Below are 23,869 nucleotides of genomic sequence, written 5' to 3' on the forward strand. Positions count from 1 at the left end.
TCAGCCTCTATGGTACAGCTTCCATCAGGAGGCAATTCTTTTAATTTATTATATAAAAAGTTTCACTTTATGTGGATATATTGTCAAAAAACCAAGTAAAAACATTAATTTGAATCCTAAGCCGCCTAAAGAATGAATAAAAGAGCACATATTCTCTCGGTTAAATATAACAAAAACATGTAACAGTAAATGGATAGATTTTCCACTATCTGTTGTGTGTATTGCACCCACCAGTGGGTCCCTCTCTCCTCCAACCAGATGCTTGACGGCTCCATCCTTCAGGGCCAGAGAGCGGATGGAGCTGCTCTCGCTGTCGGCCACAAACAGGCAGCTCCAGGGCTCCTCTGCAGCTAAAGCCAGCCCTGAAGGCTGGGCGAAGCTTGCCTTGTGAGGGTAGGCGTTGTTTCGGTTCTCCTCGCTGCCGCTGCCCGCCCATCGCACGCATGTTCCTGCCTTCGATTCACTGTTACAGTTGTACAACAGAAAATAATTTGATTCCCTGTGATATTGTGCCAACTAAAATAATGCAGTGCTGTTTAAAGTGGTCACTCCCTAACGCACCTCTTTTGTTTTGACTATATTTGCTAAGTTTCAGGTAAAACTAATTTTAATATCAGACAAAGATAACACGATTAAACACAACATGGGCTTTTCAAATGCTGAAGTCATGTATTAAGATAAAAGCAAACCAACCTGGTCCGACATGAAAGTTATTGCCCGTTAACCTAATATCTGGTTGCGCCAACCTTGGCAGAGTCAACTGTCATCAAGCATTTGTGATAACTGGAAATCAGACTTTTTAAATCGCTACGGGGGAATTTTGGCCCACTCTTCTTTGCAGAACTGTTATATTCCAGCCACATCAGAATGGTTTCAACCAAAGAACAACCTGATCAGGGCAATGCAACGACATCACAATCCAATTCATCTCTGCACTTTGACTAGACCACTCCAAATATTCATTTTGTTTTTATTGAGCGAAGTGGACTTTCTGGTCTGCTTTGGATCATCCTGCAAGACCCAAGTAAGCTTGAGTTATGCAGCGGACATTCTGCTTCAGGACTTTATGGAAGAGAATTCAAGGTTGCAATAATTACAGCCGCTCGTCCAGATCCTGTAGCTGCAGTGCACCCCAGACCATCACAGTACCACCATGTATAACTGTCAGTGTGATGTTAATTTTATGTTTATGCTGGATCGCCACTGTTTCATGTTTTCTCTATCAATGGAAAATGGCTCTAACTCTAGTTCACTTTACTCTTAAAAGCCTTAAAACAGCTTTGTATTCCTCTCCAGACTGATGGATGTCAATGACTTTGACTAAATCTAGTCAAATAATGAGGCCAATGATCTGTTCTTCTGTTTTTTTCATATCAGGGCACGATGGGTTACTTTTTGAGATCTTTATACCCAACTTCATGCTGTCAGACAGGTTCGATTTAAGTAAATTCTTAATTCTGCAGATCAGGCAGTAATCAGGTCTTGGTGTGGCTAGTGAATCTGATCTATAAATGTGGTTAATCACAGCGAATTTATGGTTTGAAAGGGGAATTATATCCTCACATATGGCAAAGTTGGTTTGGACTAATTATGCAGGTTATGTTTGTCTTTACTTTCACACAGCACTGTCTGTGCGTGTTTTTTGTGCTTTAAATAGAGTTATTAATGTCTTTTTAGTGGATGTGGGATTGCGAGCAGGTCTCTCACCCTCCTCTGGGCAGTTTTCCATCTGCTAGGAACAAAGCCCAGATCTGATGGGTCCCTGCCATGGCTATCCAAAGCACGTTGTCTTCAGCGCCGCCTACACAGAAGAGTAAACCAAAAAACCAAAAAAAAAAAACAAATATGCTGTAAATTTGGAAGCTAGAAATGTGTGCCATGTGGTCCGGCCTTCTAAAAATCAGCATCAAGATCATTCAAAAACTTCATCAATCTTCATTAGCAAGCAGAAAGGTTTATTTAGCATGTGTGGAAGGTAAGATGATCAGAGGTTAATTACAAAATTGCTCACATGAAACGGACAAGTCTACTTTAGAGAGTGGCAAAGAATGGTGCATCCTGGTTGAATAAAGGTTAAGAGAATATTCTTCTTAAGGAAAAAGCGCGGCGTATTCAAATTTAAAAAAGGAAAGTGAGGAGGAAATTTATAAAGCTCACTGCTGAACAAGAACAACATCTAAGAATCCAGATGGACGGAGCTTTGAGGTGAAGCAAATTTATTTGTAAGAATAGGACAACTTTATGTGATTCTGATTTGCACAGTCTCACGTTTTAACTGATTATTTTTTATGTGGTCACTAAAATCGATTTGAGGAATTGGCAAAGAGCTTGATTAATGCTGTAACATTGAAATTTAATCATAATGTTTAACAGTTTAATTAGCCTCCTCAGTTTCTAACAATAAAACATCCTAACAATAGTACTAACAATTACTTTATTATCCATCGAGTAGATAGTCAACAAATCAGACAGAAACTCAAAGTCCCATCTTTTCTCCAGTCAGTTAACCCACCATGGCTGAACATCTAATTTATGCAATAACTGAGGTAGGAAGACTTGTTCTACTGCAGACATGATTTAAATCAACTTTGTTTTCACACACACAGTGTGACATTAACCCTGCTCCTAATACATAATACACGTTTTTACCTTTAGGCCCAAAACTCATCTGTCTCATGAATTGTGGTAAAAATGTTACATTTTTTAATAGATTTTTTTTTTTTTAGATATATTTTCCTCAAACCTTTTTTGCAGGCACTTAAACATGATCATCATCAACTTTATTTGTATTTGTACATTAAATAAAATAAAAACAGTATAAAACAGTATACAAACAGATAAAAACAATACCGTTACAAATTACGTAAAATCAATTCTCAGATGGGTTGAAGGCCAGTGAGTAAAAATAAGTTTTTTAACGAGTTTTAAAAATGGACGCTGAAGGAGCCTGTCGAATATGCAAAGGGTAGAGTGTTTCATAACTTCAGTGCCCTAATAGAGAAGGCCCTGTCTCCTCTAAGCTTCCGCTTTGAACTGGGAACCACTAGGAGCAACTGATCGGCAGACCTAAGACACCGATTGGGGACGTAGCGGTGGAGAAGCTCCGCCAAGTAGGGCGGTGGAGTTATTTAAGATCTTAAAAACAAACGGAAGAAAAAAATTAACTCTAAAATACACTGGGAGCCAGTGGAGAGAAGCCAGTATCGGAGTAATGTAATCCCTTTTACGTGTTCCTGTTAAAAAGACGTGCTGCAGCATTTTGCACCAGCTGAAGGCGAGCAAGTAAAAAATAAAAGGGTGGATTACTGTTTCCAACTGTTGCCTTGGAAGAATAGCTTGATGATAGAAATTGGACTTCAACGCTGCCCGTATTTGACTGTCAAGTTCAAAATCATTATCTGTCTTGAAACCAAAATTTGTTACCGTGGGCCAAACATACGCTTCCAAAACGTCAAGGTAAACCGGAGGGCTCTGACATCTTCCACTAGGTCCAAAAACAAGAACCTCGGTCTTATTCTCATTAATATGTAAGAGGTTTAGGGCCACCCAAGCTTTAATATCCTGAAGGCATAATAAAGGAGGTGTAATGGACCCCACATCACCTCGTTTTAAAGGCACATAGATTTGACAATCATCGCATAGCAATGGAAAGAGATGCCATGTCTTCTGAAAATAGATCCTAGAGGAAGGAGGTACAGCGAAAAAAGAAAAGGCCCTAAAATTGTGCCCTGGGGGACCCCACAAGAGAGCGGAGCAGAAGAAGATTCACACCCTGCAATTTTTACCGAAAACGTTCTGTCTGTTAAATAGGACCTAAGCCACTCCAGAGCATTGTTATCAATGCCTACTTGGTACTGTAGCTGTGACAGTAAAATGCTGTGGTCCACTGTGTCAAAAGCAGTCGTCAAGTCCAGCAAAACAAGAACCACATAATCACTGGAATCGCATGCTAGGAGAATATCGTTATAGACTTTCATCAGGGCTGACTCTGTGCTATGAAAAGTTTCAAAACCAGACTGAAACACATCCATAATGTTGTTTTCATCAAGGAAAGATTTTAACTGAAGATAAACAATTTTTTCCAAGATTTTTGACATTAGAGGAAGCTTGGATGTGGGCCTAAAGTTCCCCATCACATTAGGATCAAGACCTAATGTGCTGTTCAAAACATATGTTCAAAATCAATTATTTATATTTTCTCCACTTTCATGCCCTTTTTGTTATAATAACCTCAAACTGTTTTCGATGGGAAAAACACAAAACATACAGTACATTCCAAAATAATTTGCAAATTGAAACATTTGGGACGAGATTATCACAGCTTTGACTGGGCTAATAATTGATTTTGACGCACTATTAGTATGGGAGCAGTAAGAGTTTATTAAAAATAACACATTGGACCCAAAACAGTTCCTTTAGAATTTGTTTTCACTTTTAATGTATCCAATCTTATTAGCTGCTTTAGACTAAAACATACATCTAAGCTTTTTTATTGTTTCTAGATATTTTTGATGTTTTTATGCCCTTTTTTGTCATAAGAAACAGAGCTTTTTTTCCTCAATCGGAAAAAGTTTTTCAAAATGTTTTCATAATTTTGTCTGCATGGATGGATAGATAAATGGGCCCATTTAAACAAGTAAACATGAAATATTGTCTGAATATACAAATACTTTTCAAAGCTTGTTTCAATTTCCCATTCTTATTCAGATCTTGAAAACATTAAAATCAAATTCCATAGTTTTCCACACTGTGCAGGAACCCTGATTTTCGAAAATAGGAAGATTTATAAATTGCTGCTCAGTTTCTTGATCCTTTTGGACCTCTGCACTGCTGGGAAATGCAGGCATGAATAGAACTTCAGATGAGTGGTTTTATATTTACACATAATGTATGAATCACATGCCCTTCATGAAACCATCTAACAGGCGGACTATATATCTCAAAGTAGTCATTTCAATTGCTGACAGATTTTTTCTCTTCACCTTCATCTCAATCTGCTTGAAAACTGATCTGCAAAGTAACAAGGCAAAGTCTAGACAATATGAAAGATCAGATGGATTTAGGAATTATTGATGGCTGAAGGGGGTGTGGACAGAATACAAAAACAGGACAGAAGGGAATCTGTCTGGCAAGCAGAAAGAGAAAGGTCAGATGCAAAGGAGGAGAAAAATATTACCCGTCAACTTCCAGGCAGAGAGCGCCGCAAAAACTCACCTGCAGTGCCGAGCATCACATCCCAGGGAGAGCTGATTGGCTGCTGGGGTCCCATAGCCCCACCCTCTTTGTCTGTCCCCTGTGAGCCTACACCGGCGAGAGTGCTGACCCGTCCCTGTACCAGGTCAACCTAAAAAATTGCCATAAACAAAGACAGAAAGGCAAACATTTACATGCAAGCACTATTGAGAACCTCAGCAAGAGGCAGAAATGGAGAGGAGGGCTACCTTTCGAATTAGGTGGTTTTCAGTATCGGCCACATAGACGGTGTCCCTTTTGATGGCGACGCCCTGTGGGGAGTTGAAGGAAGCCTCAGACAAATCGCCATCTTGTCTGCCTCTTTTAGGTCCTGTAACAGAAGGTCCACAGCTTTTTCACAAAAAAATTGTCTTTAATTGATTGTATTTCATCTCCTCAACATCCACAACTGGTTGATCTGGATTATACAGGTCCTTCTAAAAATATTAGCATATTGTGATAAAGTTCATTATTTTCCATAATGTCATGATGAAAATTTAACATTCATATATTTTAGATTCATTGCACACTAACTGAAATATTTCAGGTCTTTTATTGTCTTAATACAGATGATTTTGGCATACAGCTCATGAAAACCCAAAATTCCTATCTCACAAAATTAGCATATCATTAAAAGGGTCTCTAAATGAGCTATGAACCTAATCATCTGAATCAACGAGTTAACTCTAAACACCTGCAAAAGATTCCTGAGGCCTTTAAAACTCCCAGCCTGGTTCATCACTCAAAACCCCAATCATGGGTAAGACTGCCGACCTGACTGCTGTCCAGAAGGCCACTATTGACACCCTCAAGCAAGAGGGTAAGACACAGGAAGACATTTCTGAACAAATAGGCTGTTCCCAGAGTGCTGTATCAAGGCACCTCAGTGGGAAGTCTGTGGGAAGGAAAAAGTGTGGCAGAAAACGCTGCACAACGAGAAGAGGTGACCGGACCCTGAGGAAGATTGTGGAGAAGGGCCGATTCCAGACCTTGGGGGACCTGCGGAAGCAGTGGACTGAGTCTGGAGTAGAAACATCCAGAGACACCGTGCACAGGCGTGTGCAGGAAATGGGCTACAGGTGCTGCATTCCCCAGGTCAAGCCACTTTTGAACCAGAAACAGCGGCAGAAGCGCCTGACCTGGGCTACAGAGAAGCAGCACTGGACTGTTGCTCAGTGGTCCAAAGTACTTTTTTCAGATGAAAGCAAATTCTGCATGTCATTCGGAAATCAAGGTGCCAGAGTCTGGAGGAAGACTGGGGAGAAGGAAATGCCAAAATGCCAGAAGTCCAGTGTCAAGTACCCACAGTCAGTGTTGGTCTGGGGTGCCGTGTCAGCTGCTGGTGTTGGTCCACTGTGTTTTATCAAGGGCAGGGTCAATGCAGCTAGCTATTAGGAGATTTTGGAGTACTTCATGCTTCCATCTGCTGAAAAGCTTTATGGAGATGAAGATTTCATTTTTCAGCACGACCTGGCACCTGCTCACAGTGCCAAAACCACTGGTAAATGGTTTACTGACCATGGTATCACTGTGCTCAATTGGCCTGCCAACTCTCCTGACCTGAACCCCATAGAGAATCTGTGGGATATTGTGAAGAGAACGTTGAGAGACTCAAGACCCAACACTCTGGATGAGCTAAAGGCCGCTATCGAAGCATCCTGGGCCTCCATAAGACCTCAGCTGTGCCACAGGCTGATTGCCTCCATGCCACGCCGCATTGAAGCAGTCATTTCTGCCAAAGGGTTCCCGACCAAGTATTGAGTGCATAACTGTACATGATTATTTGAAGGTTGACGTTTTTTGTATTAAAAACACTTTTTTTTTATTGGTCGGATGAAATATGCTAATTTTGTGAGATAGGAATTTTGGGTTTTCATGAGCTGTATGCCACAATCATCCGTATTAAGACAATAAAAGACCTGAAATATTTCAGTTAGTGTGCAATGAATCTAAAATATATGAATGTTAAATTTTCATCATTACATTATAGAAAATAATGAACTTTATCACAATATGCTAAATTTTTGAGAAGGACCAGTATTTAAGGGCATCAGACTGATATGAACACCATGTATCATTTTCCTTTCATTTTACAATTATGTACTACTTTGTGTTGACCTTTTTCAGAAAATCTTAAAACGCGTTGATGCTTGAGGTGCTAACGTGAAAAAATATGAAGGGGTTTGCATACTTTTGCAAGGCGCGGTGTATAATTAGTACACTCCTGTTTAGCAGGTGGCAGTTTCTTGTAAATCTGTCCACAAAGATAAGGTAATAAGCCCAAAAATAAAACCAACCTCTACTTTCTTTCCTCTGTTTGTTCACACTTAGGTCAGTGCCAAAATAGCAGCATGTCCTTGTCTCTGCTGCTGCCAAACGATCTGCTGGTCTGAAGCCAACACAGGCTACCATGTGGTTCTATTGAGAGGCACTGAGGCAAAAGCATCAGATCAGCATCACTAAAACATTCTCAATTGCTGCTCATTAGCTATCAACTTTTTAATCACAAAATCGTCTTTTGGGAAACATCCAAATACTCGAGGGTTCATGGGAGTTTGCCCAACCGGTCCACATGTGTTTTGTGGACCTGGAGAAGGCATTCGACTGTGTCCCTCGTGATGCCCTGTGGGGGGTGCTCCAGGAGTATGGAATCGGGGGCCCTTTATTAGGGGCCATCCGGTCCCTGTACGAGTGGAGCAGGAGTTTGGTCCGCATTGCCGGCACTAAGTCGGGCCTGTTCCCGGTGCATGTTGGACTCCAGCAGGGCTGCCCTTTGTCACCGGTCCTGTTCATAACTTTTATGGACAGGATTTCTAGACGCAGCCAAGGGCCGGAGGGGGTCTGGTTTGGGGACCAGTGGATTTCGTCTCTTCTTTTTGCAGATGACGTGGTCCTGCTGGCCCCCTCTAGCCAAGACCTACAGCATGCACTGGGGCGGTTCGCAGCCGAGTGTGAAGCGGCTGGGATGAAGATCAGCTCCTCCAAGTCCGAGGCCATGGTACTCGACCGGAAAAGGGTGGCTTGTCCTCTTCAGGTTGGAGGGGAGTTCCTGCCTCAAGTGGAGGAGTTTAAGTATCTCGGGGTCTTGTTCACGAGTGAGGGAAGAATGGAGCGTGAGATCGACAGACGGATCGGTGCGGCTGCCACAGTAATGGGGGCGATGTGCCGGTCCGTTGTGGTGAAGAGAGAGGTGAGCCGAAAAGCGAAGCTCTCGATTTACCGGTCGGTCTACGTTCCTACCCTCACCTATGGCCATGAACTTTGGGTCATGACTGAAAGAACGAGATCCCGGATACAAGCGGCTGAAATGAGCTTCTTCCGAAGGGTGGCCGGGCACTCCCTTAGAGATAGGGTGAGGAGCTCGGCCATCTGGGAGGGGCTCGGAGTAGAGCCGCTGCTCCTCCACATCGAGAGGAGCCAGTTGAGGTGGCTCGGGCATCTACAGGTCCTTCTCAAAATATTAGCATATTGTGATAAAGTTCATTATTTTCCATAATGTCATGATGAAAATTTAACATTCATATATTTTAGATTCATTGCACACTAACTGAAATATTTCAGGTCTTTTATTGTCTTAATACGGATGATTTTGGCATACAGCTCATGAAAACCCAAAATTCCTATCTCACAAAATTAGCATATCATTAAAAGGGTCTCTAAACGAGCTATGAACCTAATCATCTGAATCAACGAGTTAACTCTAAACACCTGCAAAAGATTCCTGAGGCCTTTAAAACTCCCAGCCTGGTTCATCACTCAAAACCCCAATCATGGGTAAGACTGCCGACCTGACTGCTGTCCAGAAGGCCACTATTGACACCCTCAAGCAAGAGGGTAAGACACAGAAAGAAATTTCTGAACGAATAGGCTGTTCCCAGAGTGCTGTATCAAGGCACCTTAGTGGGAAGTCTGTGGGAAGGAAAAAGTGTGGCAGAAAACGCTGCACAACGAGAAGAGGTGACCGGACCCTGAGGAAGATTGTGGAGAAGGGCCGATTCCAGACCTTGGGGGACCTGTGGAAGCAGTGGACTGAGTCTGGAGTAGAAACATCCAGAGCCACCGTGCACAGGCGTGTGCAGGAAATGGGCTACAGGTGCCGCATTCCCCAGACCTGGGCTACAGAGAAGCAGCACTGGACTGTTGCTCAGTGGTCCAAAGTACTTTTTTCGGATGAAAGCAAATTCTGCATGTCATTCGGAAATCAAGGTGCCAGAGTCTGGAGGAAGACTGGGGAGAAGGAAATGCCAAAATGCCAGAAGTCCAGTGTCAAGTACCCACAGTCAGTGATGGTCTGGGGTGCCGTGTCAGCTGCTGGTGTTGGTCCACTGTGTTTTATCAAGGGCAGGGTCAATGCAGCTAGCTATCAGGAGATTTTGGAGCACTTCATGCTTCCATCTGCTGAAAAGCTTTATGGAGATGAAGATTTCATTTTTCAGCACGACCTGGCACCTGCTCACAGTGCCAAAACCACTGGTAAATGGTTTACTGACCATGGTATCACTGTGCTCAATTGGCCTGCCAACTCTCCTGACCTGAACCCCATAGAGAATCTGTGGGATATTGTGAAGAGAACGTTGAGAGACTCAAGACCCAACACTCTGGATGAGCTAAAGGCCACTATCGAAGCATCCTGGGCCTCCATAAGACCTCAGCAGTGCCACAGGCTGATTGCCTCCATGCCACGCCGCATTGAAGCAGTCATTTCTGCAAAAGGATTCCCGACCAAGTATTGAGTGCATAACTGTACATGATTATTTGAAGGTTGACGTTTTTTGTATTAAAAACACTTTTCTTTTATTGGTCGGATGAAATATGCTAATTTTGTGAGATAGGAATTTTGGGTTTTCATGAGCTGTATGCCACAATCATCCGTATTAAGACAATAAAAGACCTGAAATATTTCAGTTAGTGTGCAATGAATCTAAAATATATGAATGTTAAATTTTCATCATTACATTATGGAAAATACTGAACTTTATCACAATATGCTAATATTTTGAGAAGGACCTGTATACCAGATGCCTCCTGGACGCCTTCCTCGGGAGGTGTTCCAGGCACGTCCCACCGGGAGGAGGCCCAGGGGACGGCCCAGGACACGCTGGAGGGACTATGTCTCTCGGGTGGCCTGGGAACGCCTTGGGCTCCCCCTGGAGGAGCTGGAGGAGGTGTCTGGAGAGAGGGACGTCTGGGCGTCTCTGCTGAGTCTGCTGCCCCTGCGACGAGGTCCCGGATAAGCGGAAGACGACGAGTACATATCAGATTAAAGGGGGATGAATGCAGATGTCTGTTTCAAAACCAATTACCCATTTCCTTTTACTTCAAAATTATGCACCACCTGGTGTTGGGCCAACGCATAAAACCCTATTAGAATATATTTTTGTTTCTGGTTGTAATGAGACAAACTCAGACTCCTTACCTCCTACAACATGTAGCAGATGTCCAGTAGAAGACACTACCAAGATTCTGTGATGGCCCGTGTCTGCTATAGCCAGCCTTTTGGTGCTTTGATCCACAGCCACCTTCCCAGGAAAGGAGAGGATGCTGGGTGGCAATGAGTCCCTATACAGCTTGATCCCCAATGAGTGAGTCTTCAGCTGGCTTTGTTCCCTATAATATCGCAGAGCACCATCAGTGAAAAGAATCAGCCTGTCGCTGTGGCCTTCGCCCACCAGGGAGAAGAGCATATTGCCACGTGGGCCCAGCAGGACCAGTGTGGGCCAGCAGGAGACTTCCAGCTCATGCCAGAGAGAGGCCTCGTTGTCATTGACCACTGGGTGACAGATGTCGTAGCGGAGCACGGCGCTCCGGATGTTGTCCAGGACCTTTGGGAGTTCAGAAACAGATGTAAAGTGAGTAAAAAGTGAGATCTCACAGATTATCTATTGTTTATCATGCAAATTTGTTTCAAAGGCACTGATAACAGGATAGGAGCTTTGGGATATAAAATGTGTTGATTCAGATGGAAAAGAAATTACTCTTCTTGATAAAATAGATGCAAGTATAGATTAATATTAAACTTTATCAGCATCAGAAATACTAAGAAAATATTATTATGCAAAAATGCAGGTTGCCAACAAGACAAAAAGCAAACAAAACAAAATGTCAAGAGACATCTGGTCTCATACCTGATGGTAGCTGAAAGGTATGTCGACAAATTAGACAAAACTAACACTATATTGTCATTTTAATCCGAGGTGGAATTAGTCATTTTTGAAGACAATTTAAGGATAAAACAAGGATTTTTGAGGTTTAGCTACAAGCTGTTGTTACTATTCACTTGCCAAATGTGTTCAAATGCAGTGATAAACCTCCAGCATGACAAGAGGCAGGAATTCATGAAAGCAGGGATAGTGCTAAAATAGTCAAATCCTATGTTTCTAGGGTGCAGCTAACAAAATATGTTCTTTTAAATACAAAACATATTAATGCAAAGGAAATATATGACCACGAACCTATTGGTTTTATCTTTAAAATGGATTTATTCATGTTTCTACTGGCATTTTAAGACTAAGAATATAAAGTTTTAAAAGAATTTGTTTTAGAATACAGCATCCTCTATACTTATAATTTAGGATTTTTTAGTCATTTTTACCAAGGGTGTCAGATAGTAAAATATCGTAGGACCTCACACTGAAATAAAGAAGAATCCAACCTTTTCATTTGAAATCATTTAATCCACAGGTAGAAATTTTCTTTTAACGAATTCACGGGTGCCACTTATTTGCTCACCTGCTGTTCAAGCTTTGTACACCAATCAGGCATAATATAACGACCACTGACAGGTAAAGTGAATAACATCATGGCACCAGTTAGTGGGTAGGATATATTATGCGGCAAGTGAACATTTTTCTCTTGCACTTTCATGCCATACTTACCTGAACTGTTAGCTGCTCAAAAGTCCAATCTTAGTCTCATCTAGCCAACGTACATTGTTCCAGCTAAAGTTGCAGTGGTGTTTAGTAAACTCCACATGGTTATATTTGTAATGAAATGCCTATTAAACAGTTGGTTAGCATCTAGATAACTTCTAGTGGTTGTTATGGTGACTTGAAGATCCCAACGATGCAACAGTTTGCTGCTGTTCTCTAACAGAGTTTTGGAGATTTGGTTTTACTACCTTACCATTCTCCTCACCGTTCATGTTTGTCACCATAAACCTTGTCACAATTCCAGCTGTCTTAAGCGCTTTAATTATTACTCTGACTGTTGATACGGACAAGTTTATGCAAGCAGCCATTTCCTGACTAATGAGGATCAACACACATCTGCATTACTTGAATGGCATGTTCTTTTGTCTTTCACATTCTGAAAACTGGCTCTGCGTCACATCATATTTATATCCAGGGAAATAGGATGTCATGGATTATCAACTAAAAGTTCTAGAAACTGATTAATTTCATTTATTCGTCTTTTATAGCGCTTCTTCCATAGTGGGTCACAGGGGAGCTGGTGCCTATCCCCAGCAGTCTATGGGCGAGAGGCTGGGTACCCCCTGGACAAGTCACCAATCCATCGCAGGGCAAAGCAGGACAAACAACCATAATCACACCCATTCACACATAAGGGCAATTTAGAGAGACCAATCTACCTAACAGTCATGTTTTTGGACTGTGAGAGGAAGCCAGAGTACCCGGAGAAAACCCACACATGCACGGGGAGAACATACAAACTCCATGCAAGACCCCCGGCCGGGAGTCAAACCCAGGACCTTCTTGCTGCAAGGCAACAAGCGCTACCAACTGCGCCTGATTTAAAAAGCTATGTATAAATAAAAGATTTATTTAATTATATTTATATATTTTACAAGAACATTTGAGGTGTCTAGTTGTGGCATCAGTGAAAATTCCTAAAATTGGACTTTTTTCCCACTTAATAAAACATATTCAAAGTAAAGGTTGGATTTTTCTAAACTTTTTAGCTACTTTAATATTAAATTGATTTAATTTTGGCTGAAAAGCTTTCCCAGAACCAGCCGGCCCAAAGACAAACAAACCACGACAACACTTGCTTTTTCGTTGGGGAATTTGGCAGAGTGCACACCGATAATCACCAGCCCATCTGCGAGAGGGATTAAACAGACAGAGAGAAAATTATACCCAAACATAAACAGAAATTAGCATGGAAAACAGGGGTCGAACACAACAAGCACAAACAGACAAATTCAAACAGACCCCTTAAAAATGACATCGTTGAAAATATTGTAATGCTTAAACACTGTTAACACACTGTAATCACATTTGTTTTACAGACAGCAAAACTCATGATTTGCAACAACAGAATGCAAGTTTGTGACTGGTTGTTTTAAGCAAAAAAACTTTTTCATAACGATAAAACTCTCAATGGAGAGACTTCAAAGAGCGCAAAACAGACTTCCTTCCCGTTTCTTAATGAATGTCGGACAATGCACTGATACATGTTCACTTTTGTACTGTTTTCCCACATTCAAGACTTACAGTGCTGTAACATGTAACATGTGAAATTTACCTCCCCAGTAGGGCCTAAAGGTATTTTTAGATCTAAGTGGCATATAATAATAAAATGTTAACATTCCCACACATCTCTTTATCTGCTTATCTGTATAAGCATCAATACACACTTGTAAATGGTAAAAATCTGTAAAATAAAAGACTGGATCAGTTTAAAGGGCAAATATCCCCATAAGGGCGTAACTATTAAATATTAAAATTATACAACATGAATAAGTTATATTTGGCCTTACTGTTGTTTTTACAACAGATGAGTAATTTTAAATATACTTTCTGACATCAAAAGAGCCTTTGTAGCCATGCCTCTCCTAAAAACAGGAAGTGAGTACCATGCCAACTGCATCCGCAGTGTCTGATTTACAACATTGTATACAGGACATTAACTGTTTCCATGATGAAGAAAACACTTTTTAAACAGGAATATGTCAAAGGGATGCATGGCGAGCACTTTTGACTTCAAAGGTACTCTAAGCAGAAACGTGGGCAAGATCCACTGAGATAAACAGAGGAACAGCAGAGATTTTTTCTGATCTACCTGAAACAGGCTCACTTTTGACAGTTTTTACCCAGGATTATGACACAGCAACACAGAACAAAACAAAACTTCGAGAAGAGGAGACAGCCCAGTTCATGCTAAGGCCAGGGCTAATGGATGGAGCAGGGAGTAAACAGCCACACCACTGAGGTGCAGCAGCTGTTGTTTGTAAGCATAATGTTTATCAGGTAAGAATCCTCTATCAGTACAAAGCATTTACTGATGTCCACTGATCACATTAATCTTCAAACAATCCTACTGCCTGTTTAGCCATAATAATTAGCTTTAGCAGCAAGACTTTCACCCTCTTCGCTACATTCTCACACTACTCTCCAATTTTGCATTGTTTGCTGTTATTTCAGCTTTTAACTTTGTTCTCTCTTTTCTCTTCCAAGAAGCTACACCTGGCCTGACTCTGTGTCTACCTGTGACACCTTTCTGGAGAGGGGAATTGTCTGAGCTTCTGCTGGCAACAACTTAATGCTCACCCTCTACCAATGATCCACATGGCCCTGTCTTTTAGTGTTTAACCCTTTCTCTCTCCTAGACATGGCAATTGACTGAGCTTAACTGTTACTAACTCTATGTGCTCTCTTTCAGACTCTAACCTTGAAAACTGGCTCAGAGTTTATCTGTTCTTTCTTTCTAGGTGAAACGACTAAAGGAGCAACATCCATCAACATTTACTTTTCCTTCCCATAGAAAGTACTCCTGGATCAGTGCTTCTGTGTTCTTTTTGTGTCTCTGTTCTGTTCTCTCAAACCCCCAGTCAGTCGTGACAGATGGCCGCTCACACTGAGCCTGGTTCTGGTTCTGCTGGAGGTTTCTTCCTGTTAAAAGGGAGTTTTTCCTCTCTGCTATCGCTACATGCATGCTCAGTATGAGGGATTGCTGCAAAGTCAACCCCAGTGACTGTCCACTGTCTCTACATGCTCATCCGGGAGGAGTGAATGCTGCCAGTCACTGACTGGATGCAATCTGCTGGGTTTCCTTAGGTAGAAAAACTTTTTATCCAATTTGAATAAAAAGCTAACTCCGACTGCACTGTTCAATTGTTAGGATTAATTGGAATGTATGAACCTGACTGTTGTGAAGTGCCTTGAGACAACATGTGTTGTGAATTGGCGCTATATAAATAAAACTGAGTTGAATTGAATTCTTCTCTCTGTGTCTGAACCAAACAAAGCAGGGTTTTCTGCTGCTGTCTGATTGTATACCAGTATTTTAACTTCATTTCCAATCACCACATGTCTACCAATTCTTTAAAAGGTCAAACAACTATCTATAAATGGACCTATACAGTTTCATTGGTGTGACAAACATTGTCCTTGAGATACTATATTAACAGCTATATATTGGTAGTGTGGTTAAATCCTCATGAGTAAAACATGGACTGATTACGTGGAGAAAAGTGAGACTTATACAACCACTCCACTGCTTGCTATTATAAAGTAGGATTTTCTGGCAACAGAGTTGGTGGGAGGATCTCCGTGCATTTCAAAGTAAGAGTGCTGGTCCGAAACAGTGCAGAAATCACAATGTCTCACCCGAATGCTACCATAATGTTTAGCATTTTGTTTTTAGTCTTTTTCACAGGTGGTCATTTCAACACTGTGTTGAATTACAGGCAGCCCAGTCTTGCAACAAATGCTTTTATCAATTTAAGTGTGCCCGTCTGCTAGAACCCCTAGCTAATGCTCTCAGACTTCCTCCCCCTTACTGGATAAATTCTTAGATAAATCTTAATTTTATGAACTACAATTCAAGCTGGAGACATGGCTATAACAACTTTTTCTGGGTAAACATTGCGTTATACACTGATGCCCGAATTTGGCTAAAATAACGTAATTACTCTTCGGCAACTTTGGCTGCCTTGTGCTCGCTTTTTGTTTTTTTTCAGACTCAGTTTTGGTCTTGGAAATTAGCAGAAAGTTTTTTTTTGTTTTTTTTTTAACTACAAGCCTGAACACAAATGAAAAGTAAAAATGATGATGCATGCCCCGAGATTTGGACAAGAGTTGCATTTGCAATGTATCGAGTAAAAAATTGCCATGGGCATAATTTGATATGAAAATGCAGCATAAACTGCAAATATAAGCAGACTGCAAATGTTCTCACAATTTGTTTGTGAATGTACATTTAGTTTTCGAGTCTGGACACTGTCTTTATATATCTTTTCTAAACCTTTCTAAGCTCATCTTTATTACAGAAATAATAATAATAATCCACTGTAAACAGATCCAACTTGCCACTTCTTGAGCATTCAGCTCCAAAGGCTCACACTCTCCAGTCACTTCTGTCCCTTACAACCTTGGCCAAACAGTGTAGTACCAGCAACAGATTGTAGTGACAATGGGAGGGTGCGTGAGCGGACTGTGGGAGTGAATGGACTGGGTGGCTCCCACACCTCACCGACCAGAGCTGCAAACAAAATGTACCCGAATCAGTGCCAAAAATAAGCGGAGCACTGACACTGTGATCTGAGCGCAGCCAGGCTCACAACTCAATTATAACACGCCCAGAGAGATGATCTTTGGAATTAAGTTTCTGCAAGATTTAAGACAGTAAATTAAAGAATTCCCTGCACAGAACACAGAATTATGTTCCACTGATATTTAACATTTAATAACATGAACATCGCTTAGTGTGCAATGATACTTTTTTCATTTTTAAATTTTTATTCGACAAATGAGCTTCAGGGTACATTCTGTCCTTGATTCACGTCAAAACAAAAAGAGAAAAGTGGGATAAACAGAGAAATAACCACATGAATAAATTCTACATGTGCTTTTTATAAAAGTATGAAGTTTTGGAAAGATATGTCTAGATATTATGAATTCAACTTCTCTAAAAAGGAAGACAAATATATTTAGTGCTATTGTATTTTACATTTTCAAAATTTATGCAGTTATTTTTTTTTTTAATCAAACCAATTAGATTTCTTTTTTTACATTTGAGTAAACAGTGACTCAAATGTTAAAACTGTTAAAAAATTTAAATACATTTTCTTAAAGTGGACATCAATAAATCTGACTTTATGGACCTTCAGCCTCAGACCTTTAAATTTGGGGTTCAAAACCACAATAAATATTGCAAAAGGATGCATCAGGTTTAACTTTACAAGCAGTAGGAATGTTAAGCGCATTACTATGAACCACAGCGGTGTTGGGAGTTATGCACGAGCACTACAGTAACTTCCACTGCAGCTGGGAATTATTTTTGGTTTTCGTCTCTTAACAGCTGAGATAAGGGCCTTCCTGCTCTCGGAGAAGAAGCAGACAGTTGTACTATAGTTTTTCTTCCTAAGTGAGCATACACATGTTCTGCTGTGTTGTGTTATGCAGCACAACACAGCAGCACCTCATTTGCTTTAAGGGTTCCTACACATTTTCCATTTCAAAATTCTAGATTTTCTTTTAGGTATGAGTCATATTTAAAATATGAATTTATTTTTGGACCATTTTGGTCATGCAAGAGAATGTTTGATGTACATTTGATCTAGTTGTTCATTTTTGGGGTTTTAGCATTTTAGCATCTGAGCCACAGTCACCCATGACAAACAAAAAGAGCTTGTAGGTTTTTAGTCAGCAAGAGTTACAGTACCATAACAACAACTATGTTGGAACCAAATAACATTGTTAATATATTGGTCAGGAAGCAGTATTTTGATTCTGTTTTGATGCGAGGTGTTGATTAGACGGCTCAGTGACATTGGTTTGAGTTAAGGGGCCTTAGGAGTGCCCCAAGGCTCAACCTTAGGCCCCGTTTTTCTTTTTCATATTTATTAATGACATTAGGAAGAATATGTCTACAGCTGGAGTGCCTCTTTATGCAGACGACTCTAGATTTTACTCAGCTGACACTATTTTGAGGCAGGCTGTGGATGAGATCAAACGGTCTTTTACTGCTGCAGGTATCACTGTATGACAAGGTTGGTTGGAGATGAGACAAAAGTTAAGTGGTTTACCCACAACTAAAACTCAATTATCAGATAATGTTCGTATCTCTAGCCTAAAAGGAGAGCTTATTTAGAGAATCATCCTGGAGTTAAAAATCATGCATGTTTTTAATCACAGCTGATATTCATCACAGATTTGAGAGAAAATTCAGTCCTATTTTGGTGAGTTAACACAGGGCCTGCTTCACAAAGGAATCATGGCATCAAAGACATTAAATGTCTCCACTGGGATAAATTTAAGAATTTTCAGGCTGAATTAGAGAGAAAAGAATTTCAAGGAGGATGCCGACAAAAAGACGAATATTAGGAGGTACAGCTCATCACAATAAGAGCAATCCTGTATGAGCAGCTACATCCTAAAATCAGATCCCAGAGAAGTGTGAAAGAAAAAGGCAACAGTTATGCTACCACTAAAAAAATTGAATTGTTGTTGTCTAAGAAGTGGGGCTCTGAATAAAAGTGGTGGGGAACCATTACGTATAGCAATCTATTAAATTATCCTCTCGCAGGCCAGTATTTGAATTAGGCAGCTTTTCACTGCTGCTGATAACACTTTGCTTTCTGTTTGATCTACTTTATTTCAGCCTTTGGCAGCAAATCCGTGCCAGAGCAAACAGGAGGCACACTGTGACAAACACCGACAGTCATTTTATTTTGTTACATAAATAGCTGCATTTAGTAAGAATGGTGAATGCTGTTGGATCATCAGCAAAAAGGTGGAACTCCTAATCTGTCTTTCTCAGTGATAACACAAAAAAGCCTTCTGTCGGATGCACCTTGCTTTAGTGTGCCTTTGTATTTGTGTACAGTTTTCAAAGATGTGCAAACTGAATGAGGTAGCTTGTTGGTGAATGCTGCAGGGTGAGATTTTAGTCTTTCTTTTTGTGCTGTGGGGTAAAATGTATTTTTCGGAATAGCATGAATGAAAAACAAAGCACATTAATTTCCATTTAATCTGGTTATAATTTCAGTTTTCAATTTATAATAAGACCCAATTCAATATTGTTTGTCGATAGTGTAGTGGGTTATTGTCTGCGTCCTTTATTTGCAAAATTGGACCCTCTTTTATCTAACATGCTTGTTGCCATGGTTACTTTCTCCCCTATTTTACTGTCACAATCAATGCAACAAGGTTACCAAATTAATGGGCACTTTTCATGGGTGCACACACACACACAGACCTTCAACAGAGTGTCTCTTCTCCAGCTGGTGCAGGTCAGGGAGGATGTGCATGCAGTTTATGCAGCAGTAAGTGAAGAAGTCCAACAGCACCACCTTACCGACCAACTCTTTGCTCAAAGACAGGGGCTCCTCTGTGTTCAGCCACTCTAAACCTGAAGGAAATCACAAGAAACAATGAAGATTTTATTTTTGGGCAAACTTATATTGAGTACTATTTGAGCAAAAAATATTTATAGATGTTGGACTTAGAATACAATATCACTTAAAATTAAATTTATTTTCATAATACAACTTAAATTATCTGTGCTTTACAAAACCCTCAAGGATCTGCTTATCCCAGATGCTTGTGCACCTTTTTCTACCACACGTTTTCCTCCCACTCAACTTTCCGTTATATGCTTGGATACAGCCAGCTTCTTTAGCAGAATGCTTTTATGGTTTACCCTCCTTAGGGAGGCTGTCACCAACTGTCTGCCGTACAACTTTCAACTTGAAACTTCCTTGTGACTATTTAGGCCATAACATGTATTCCAAAATACTTTTTTCATAAATCCCTTGTAACATTTTAATTTTCAGAGGAACTAATCTCCCCATCTCCCTTAGAGATAGGGTGAGGAGCTCGGCCATCCGGGAGGAGCTCGGAGTAGAGCCGCTGCTCCTCCACATCGAGAGGAGCCAGTTGAGGTGGCTCGGGCATCAATACCGGATGCCTCCTGGACGCCTTCCTCGGGAGGTGTTCCAGGCACGTCCCACCGAGAGGAGGCCCAGGGGACGGCCCAGGACACGCTGAAGGGACTATGTCTCTCGGCTGGCCTGGGAACACCTTGGGCTCCCCCCGGAGGAGCTGGAGGAGGTGTCTGGGGTGAGGGACGTCTGGGAGTCTCTGCTGAGTCTGCCCCCGCGACCCGGTCCCGGATAAAGTGGAAGACGACGAGTACGAGTACTAATTTTTGGGGTCTTAATTAGCTGTAAGCCTTGGCAGACAGAAAACACTTGAAAGTAATATTTTAGTTTTACCAATGTGTTTCTTCTGACTTAACAGTTTGAAATCCCAACTTAACTCTGAGAAGGAGAATGGTATACATATTTTTCAAAAATGTAAATCCAAACAGGTTTTTTCTTTTCAAACTTTACTCCTTTTACATTGTTTTACTATCTTTTGAGATGTGGGTCTAATTTCCTCTCATAGTAACTTTTTAGATGAATGAAAATAATGTCATATCTAAATCTGCCAGGGTTATAAATAATTTGGGCTTAACTGTATAAATTAATGATTATCTATATCATGCATTATGTCTATCTTATGTCTATGTGATAAAGAAAGAATTATGGTTTCATAAACAGAGTTATAGAGTAGATGGGTGATCCAGCTAGAGCAATTCCAGATAAATAGCAGTAGGGTTTGCTTCTTAATCACAAGCAACAATAAAATCCTCTGACAGCTGATGAGCTTCTTCATTATGTTCACATGCCTGTAAAAAAAAAAAACCTCAACATTAAACACAGAGTGATGAACTCTGGGAAAATAATATGGCAGGCAAAGAAAAAGTTGAAACATCTGCTAAACAACATCAATCCAGAAAAAGCAGTCAGAGGTAACATCAGGTGGCACAACAGTAAATCAATAAAAACACAATATCAAGAATGTATTGAAGTCTACTTAGCCTCTTGTTTATATTTCACGTTTATCCAACAAATTTGTATATATTTTGTTTATATTAAACGGATCACAAACATAATTAGACATTTAAGGGTAAAAAGGGTCTGAAATATAATATAATAACACCTTAATAACCAACTTAACATATGTAATTCACCAAACGTAAATGAGTTAAATATAACTTTAACAACTTGTGTTTTTTGACACTGGTATGAGAGCCTTTTTTCTTTTTTTTTAGGCACTAGCAGCCTTTAGTTTTTGAAAGTAAGTTGACAGGAAATACAGTGACCAGGGGAAGAGTACAGGTCCTTCTCAAAAAATTAGCATATTGTGATAAAGTTCATTATTTTCTATAATGTAATGATGAAAATTTAACATTCATATATTTTAGATTCATTGCACACTAACTGAAATATTTCAGGTCTTTTATTGTCTTAATACGGATGATTTTAGCATACAGCTCATGAAAACCCAAAATTCCTATCTCACAAAATTAGCATATTTCATCCGACCAATAAAAGAAAAGTGTTTTTAATACAAAAAACGTCAACCTTCAAATAATCATGTACAGTTATGCACTCAATACTTGGTCGGGAATCCTTTGGCAGAAATGACTGCTTCAATGCGGCGTGACATGGAGGCAATCAGCCTGTGGCACTGCTGAGGTCTTATGGAGGCCCAGGATGCTTCGATAGCGGCCTTTAGCTCATCCAGAGTGTTGGGTCTTGAGTCTCTCAACGTTCTCTTCACAATATCCCACAGATTCTCTATGGGGTTCAGGTCAGGAGAGTTGGCAGGCCAATTGAGCACAGTGATACCATGGTCAGTAAACCATTTACCAGTGGTTTTGGCACTGTGAGCAGGTGCCAGGTCGTGCTGAAAAACGAAATCTTCATCTCCATAAAGCTTTTCAGTAGATGGAAGCATGAAGTGCTCCAAAATCTCCTGATAGCTAGCTGCATTGACCCTGCCCTTGATAAAACACAGTGGACCAACACCAGCAGCTGACACGGCACCCCAGACCATCACTGACTGTGGGTACTTGACACTGGACTTCTGGCATTTTGGCATTTCCTTCTCCCCAGTCTTCCTCCAGACTCTGGCACCTTGATTTCAGAATGACATGCAGAATTTGCTTTCATCCGAAAAAAGTACTTTGGACCACTGAGCAACAGTCCAGTGCTGCTTCTCTGTAGCCCAAGTCTGGGGAATGCGGCACCTGTAGCCCATTTCCTGCACACGCCTGTGCACGGTGGCTCTGGATGTTTCTACTCCAGACTCAGTCCACTGCTTCCGCAGGTCCCCCAAGGTCTGGAATTGGCCCTTCTCCACAATCTTCCTCAGGGTCCGGTCACCTCTTCTCGTTGTGCAGCGTTTTCTGCCACACTTTTTCTTTCCCAGAGACTTCCCACTGAGGTGCCTTGATGCAGCACTCTGGGAACAGCCTATTCGTTCAGAAATTTCTTTCTGTGTCTTACCCTCTTGCTTGAGGGTGTCAATAGTGGCCTTCTGGACAGCAGTCAGGTCGGCAGTCTTACCCATGATTGTGGTTTTGAGTGATGAACCAGGCTGGGAGTTTTAAAGGCCTCAGGAATCTTTTGCAGGTGTTTAGAGTTAACTCGTTGATTCAGATGATTAGGTTCATAGCTCGTTTAGAAACCCTTTTAATGATATGCTAATTTTGTGAGATAGGAATTTTGGGTTTTCATGAGCTGTATGCCAAAATCATCCGTATTAAGACAATAAAAGACCTGAAATATTTCAGTTAGTGTGCAATGAATGTAAAATATATGAATGTTAAATTTTCATTATGACATTATGGAAAATAATGAACTTTATCACAATATGCTAATTTTTTGAGAAGGACCTGTATGTAGACGGACCAGGATTTGATCCCACAATAGCCTGCATGGGTCATGTCCTCGATCCCCTGCGCCACCGATGCTGCACCCTGGCATGTGAGTCTCTTGCAGCTTCAGAGGAAGGACTGAATCTTGGGCTGTACATTTCTACCAACAAAACTGCATCATAGGCCTTGTAGGTTTTTCTGCTCGCACACTGCAGGATCGTTTATTGCGCCATTATGTGGCACCAAGGCAATGCTTCGAGTGGCAGGCTGTTAATCAGGCCTTGTAGATGTTGTCAAAGCAAAATATAACCCTACCTCTTTTTCCATAATTGAAGCAATTGGAAGGAAAATATGCAACAATTTTGACAGATTTCCTTAAAAAAATTGCTAGAAGAGGTAACAAATGTACAGATTTAAAAGGGTATTAAATTTAAACGCTCTTATAGTACATTTGGATGTATTTGAGACTTTAATGGCCTTATGTTGAAAAGATCAAATTTAAGAATTTCTATGACTTTGTAGGACCTGGAGGAAACTGCATGCTGCAGAATTACATGAAAACACATCCTCTATTTAATACGTTAAAGATGAGCTAACCTTCTGATGTGATAAAAATGATTTTCTTTCATGTTTGCTAAAACTGGCTCGACTTCCCACAACCTTAAAAAGGTATACACATTTAGCAACAAAAAACAATGATACTGAAGGGCAATCAAAGAAAAATGTTCCCTTATTTAACCTATTTACACTTGGTGAAACCAGTGAGAGCAGCTATTAGTTGCCGTCATGTTATACAGCCCATCTGGTAACTTTAATGAGTCCATTACAGAAACAAATAACTTGTACCCTACATTCTTGAGATATGGGTGCTTGTATGTGCTGAATATCACCACCTGCTGGTTTATAATGTTGACAACATGACATAAACGTTTGGTTTATCCCTTTAATACAAGATAAATTATAATTA

General features: G+C 40.7%; 1 protein-coding gene across 3 annotated transcripts in view; it reads right to left on the reverse strand.

Annotated features, from left to right (window-relative positions):
• nhlrc2 (NHL repeat containing 2) overlaps positions 1-23,869 on the reverse strand; it is a 48,168-nt gene that overhangs the window by 17,412 nt on the left and 6,887 nt on the right. For all 3 annotated transcript variants that reach the window (XM_047376907.1, XM_047376906.1, XM_047376908.1), the window contains 7 exons: positions 19,393-19,545; positions 13,241-13,290; positions 10,649-11,054; positions 5,442-5,563; positions 5,215-5,344; positions 1,708-1,801; positions 232-463 (listed from right to left, as the gene is read on the reverse strand). In XM_047376907.1, the coding sequence (XP_047232863.1) occupies positions 232-463; positions 1,708-1,801; positions 5,215-5,344; positions 5,442-5,563; positions 10,649-11,054; positions 13,241-13,290; positions 19,393-19,444 (1,086 nt within the window). In that variant the 5' untranslated portion in view covers positions 19,445-19,545. The remainder of the gene's footprint in view (positions 1-231; positions 464-1,707; positions 1,802-5,214; positions 5,345-5,441; positions 5,564-10,648; positions 11,055-13,240; positions 13,291-19,392; positions 19,546-23,869) is intronic.

The sequence above is a fragment of the Girardinichthys multiradiatus genome, chromosome 10, assembly GCF_021462225.1.
Source record: "Girardinichthys multiradiatus isolate DD_20200921_A chromosome 10, DD_fGirMul_XY1, whole genome shotgun sequence".
NCBI lineage: Eukaryota > Metazoa > Chordata > Actinopteri > Cyprinodontiformes > Goodeidae > Girardinichthys > Girardinichthys multiradiatus.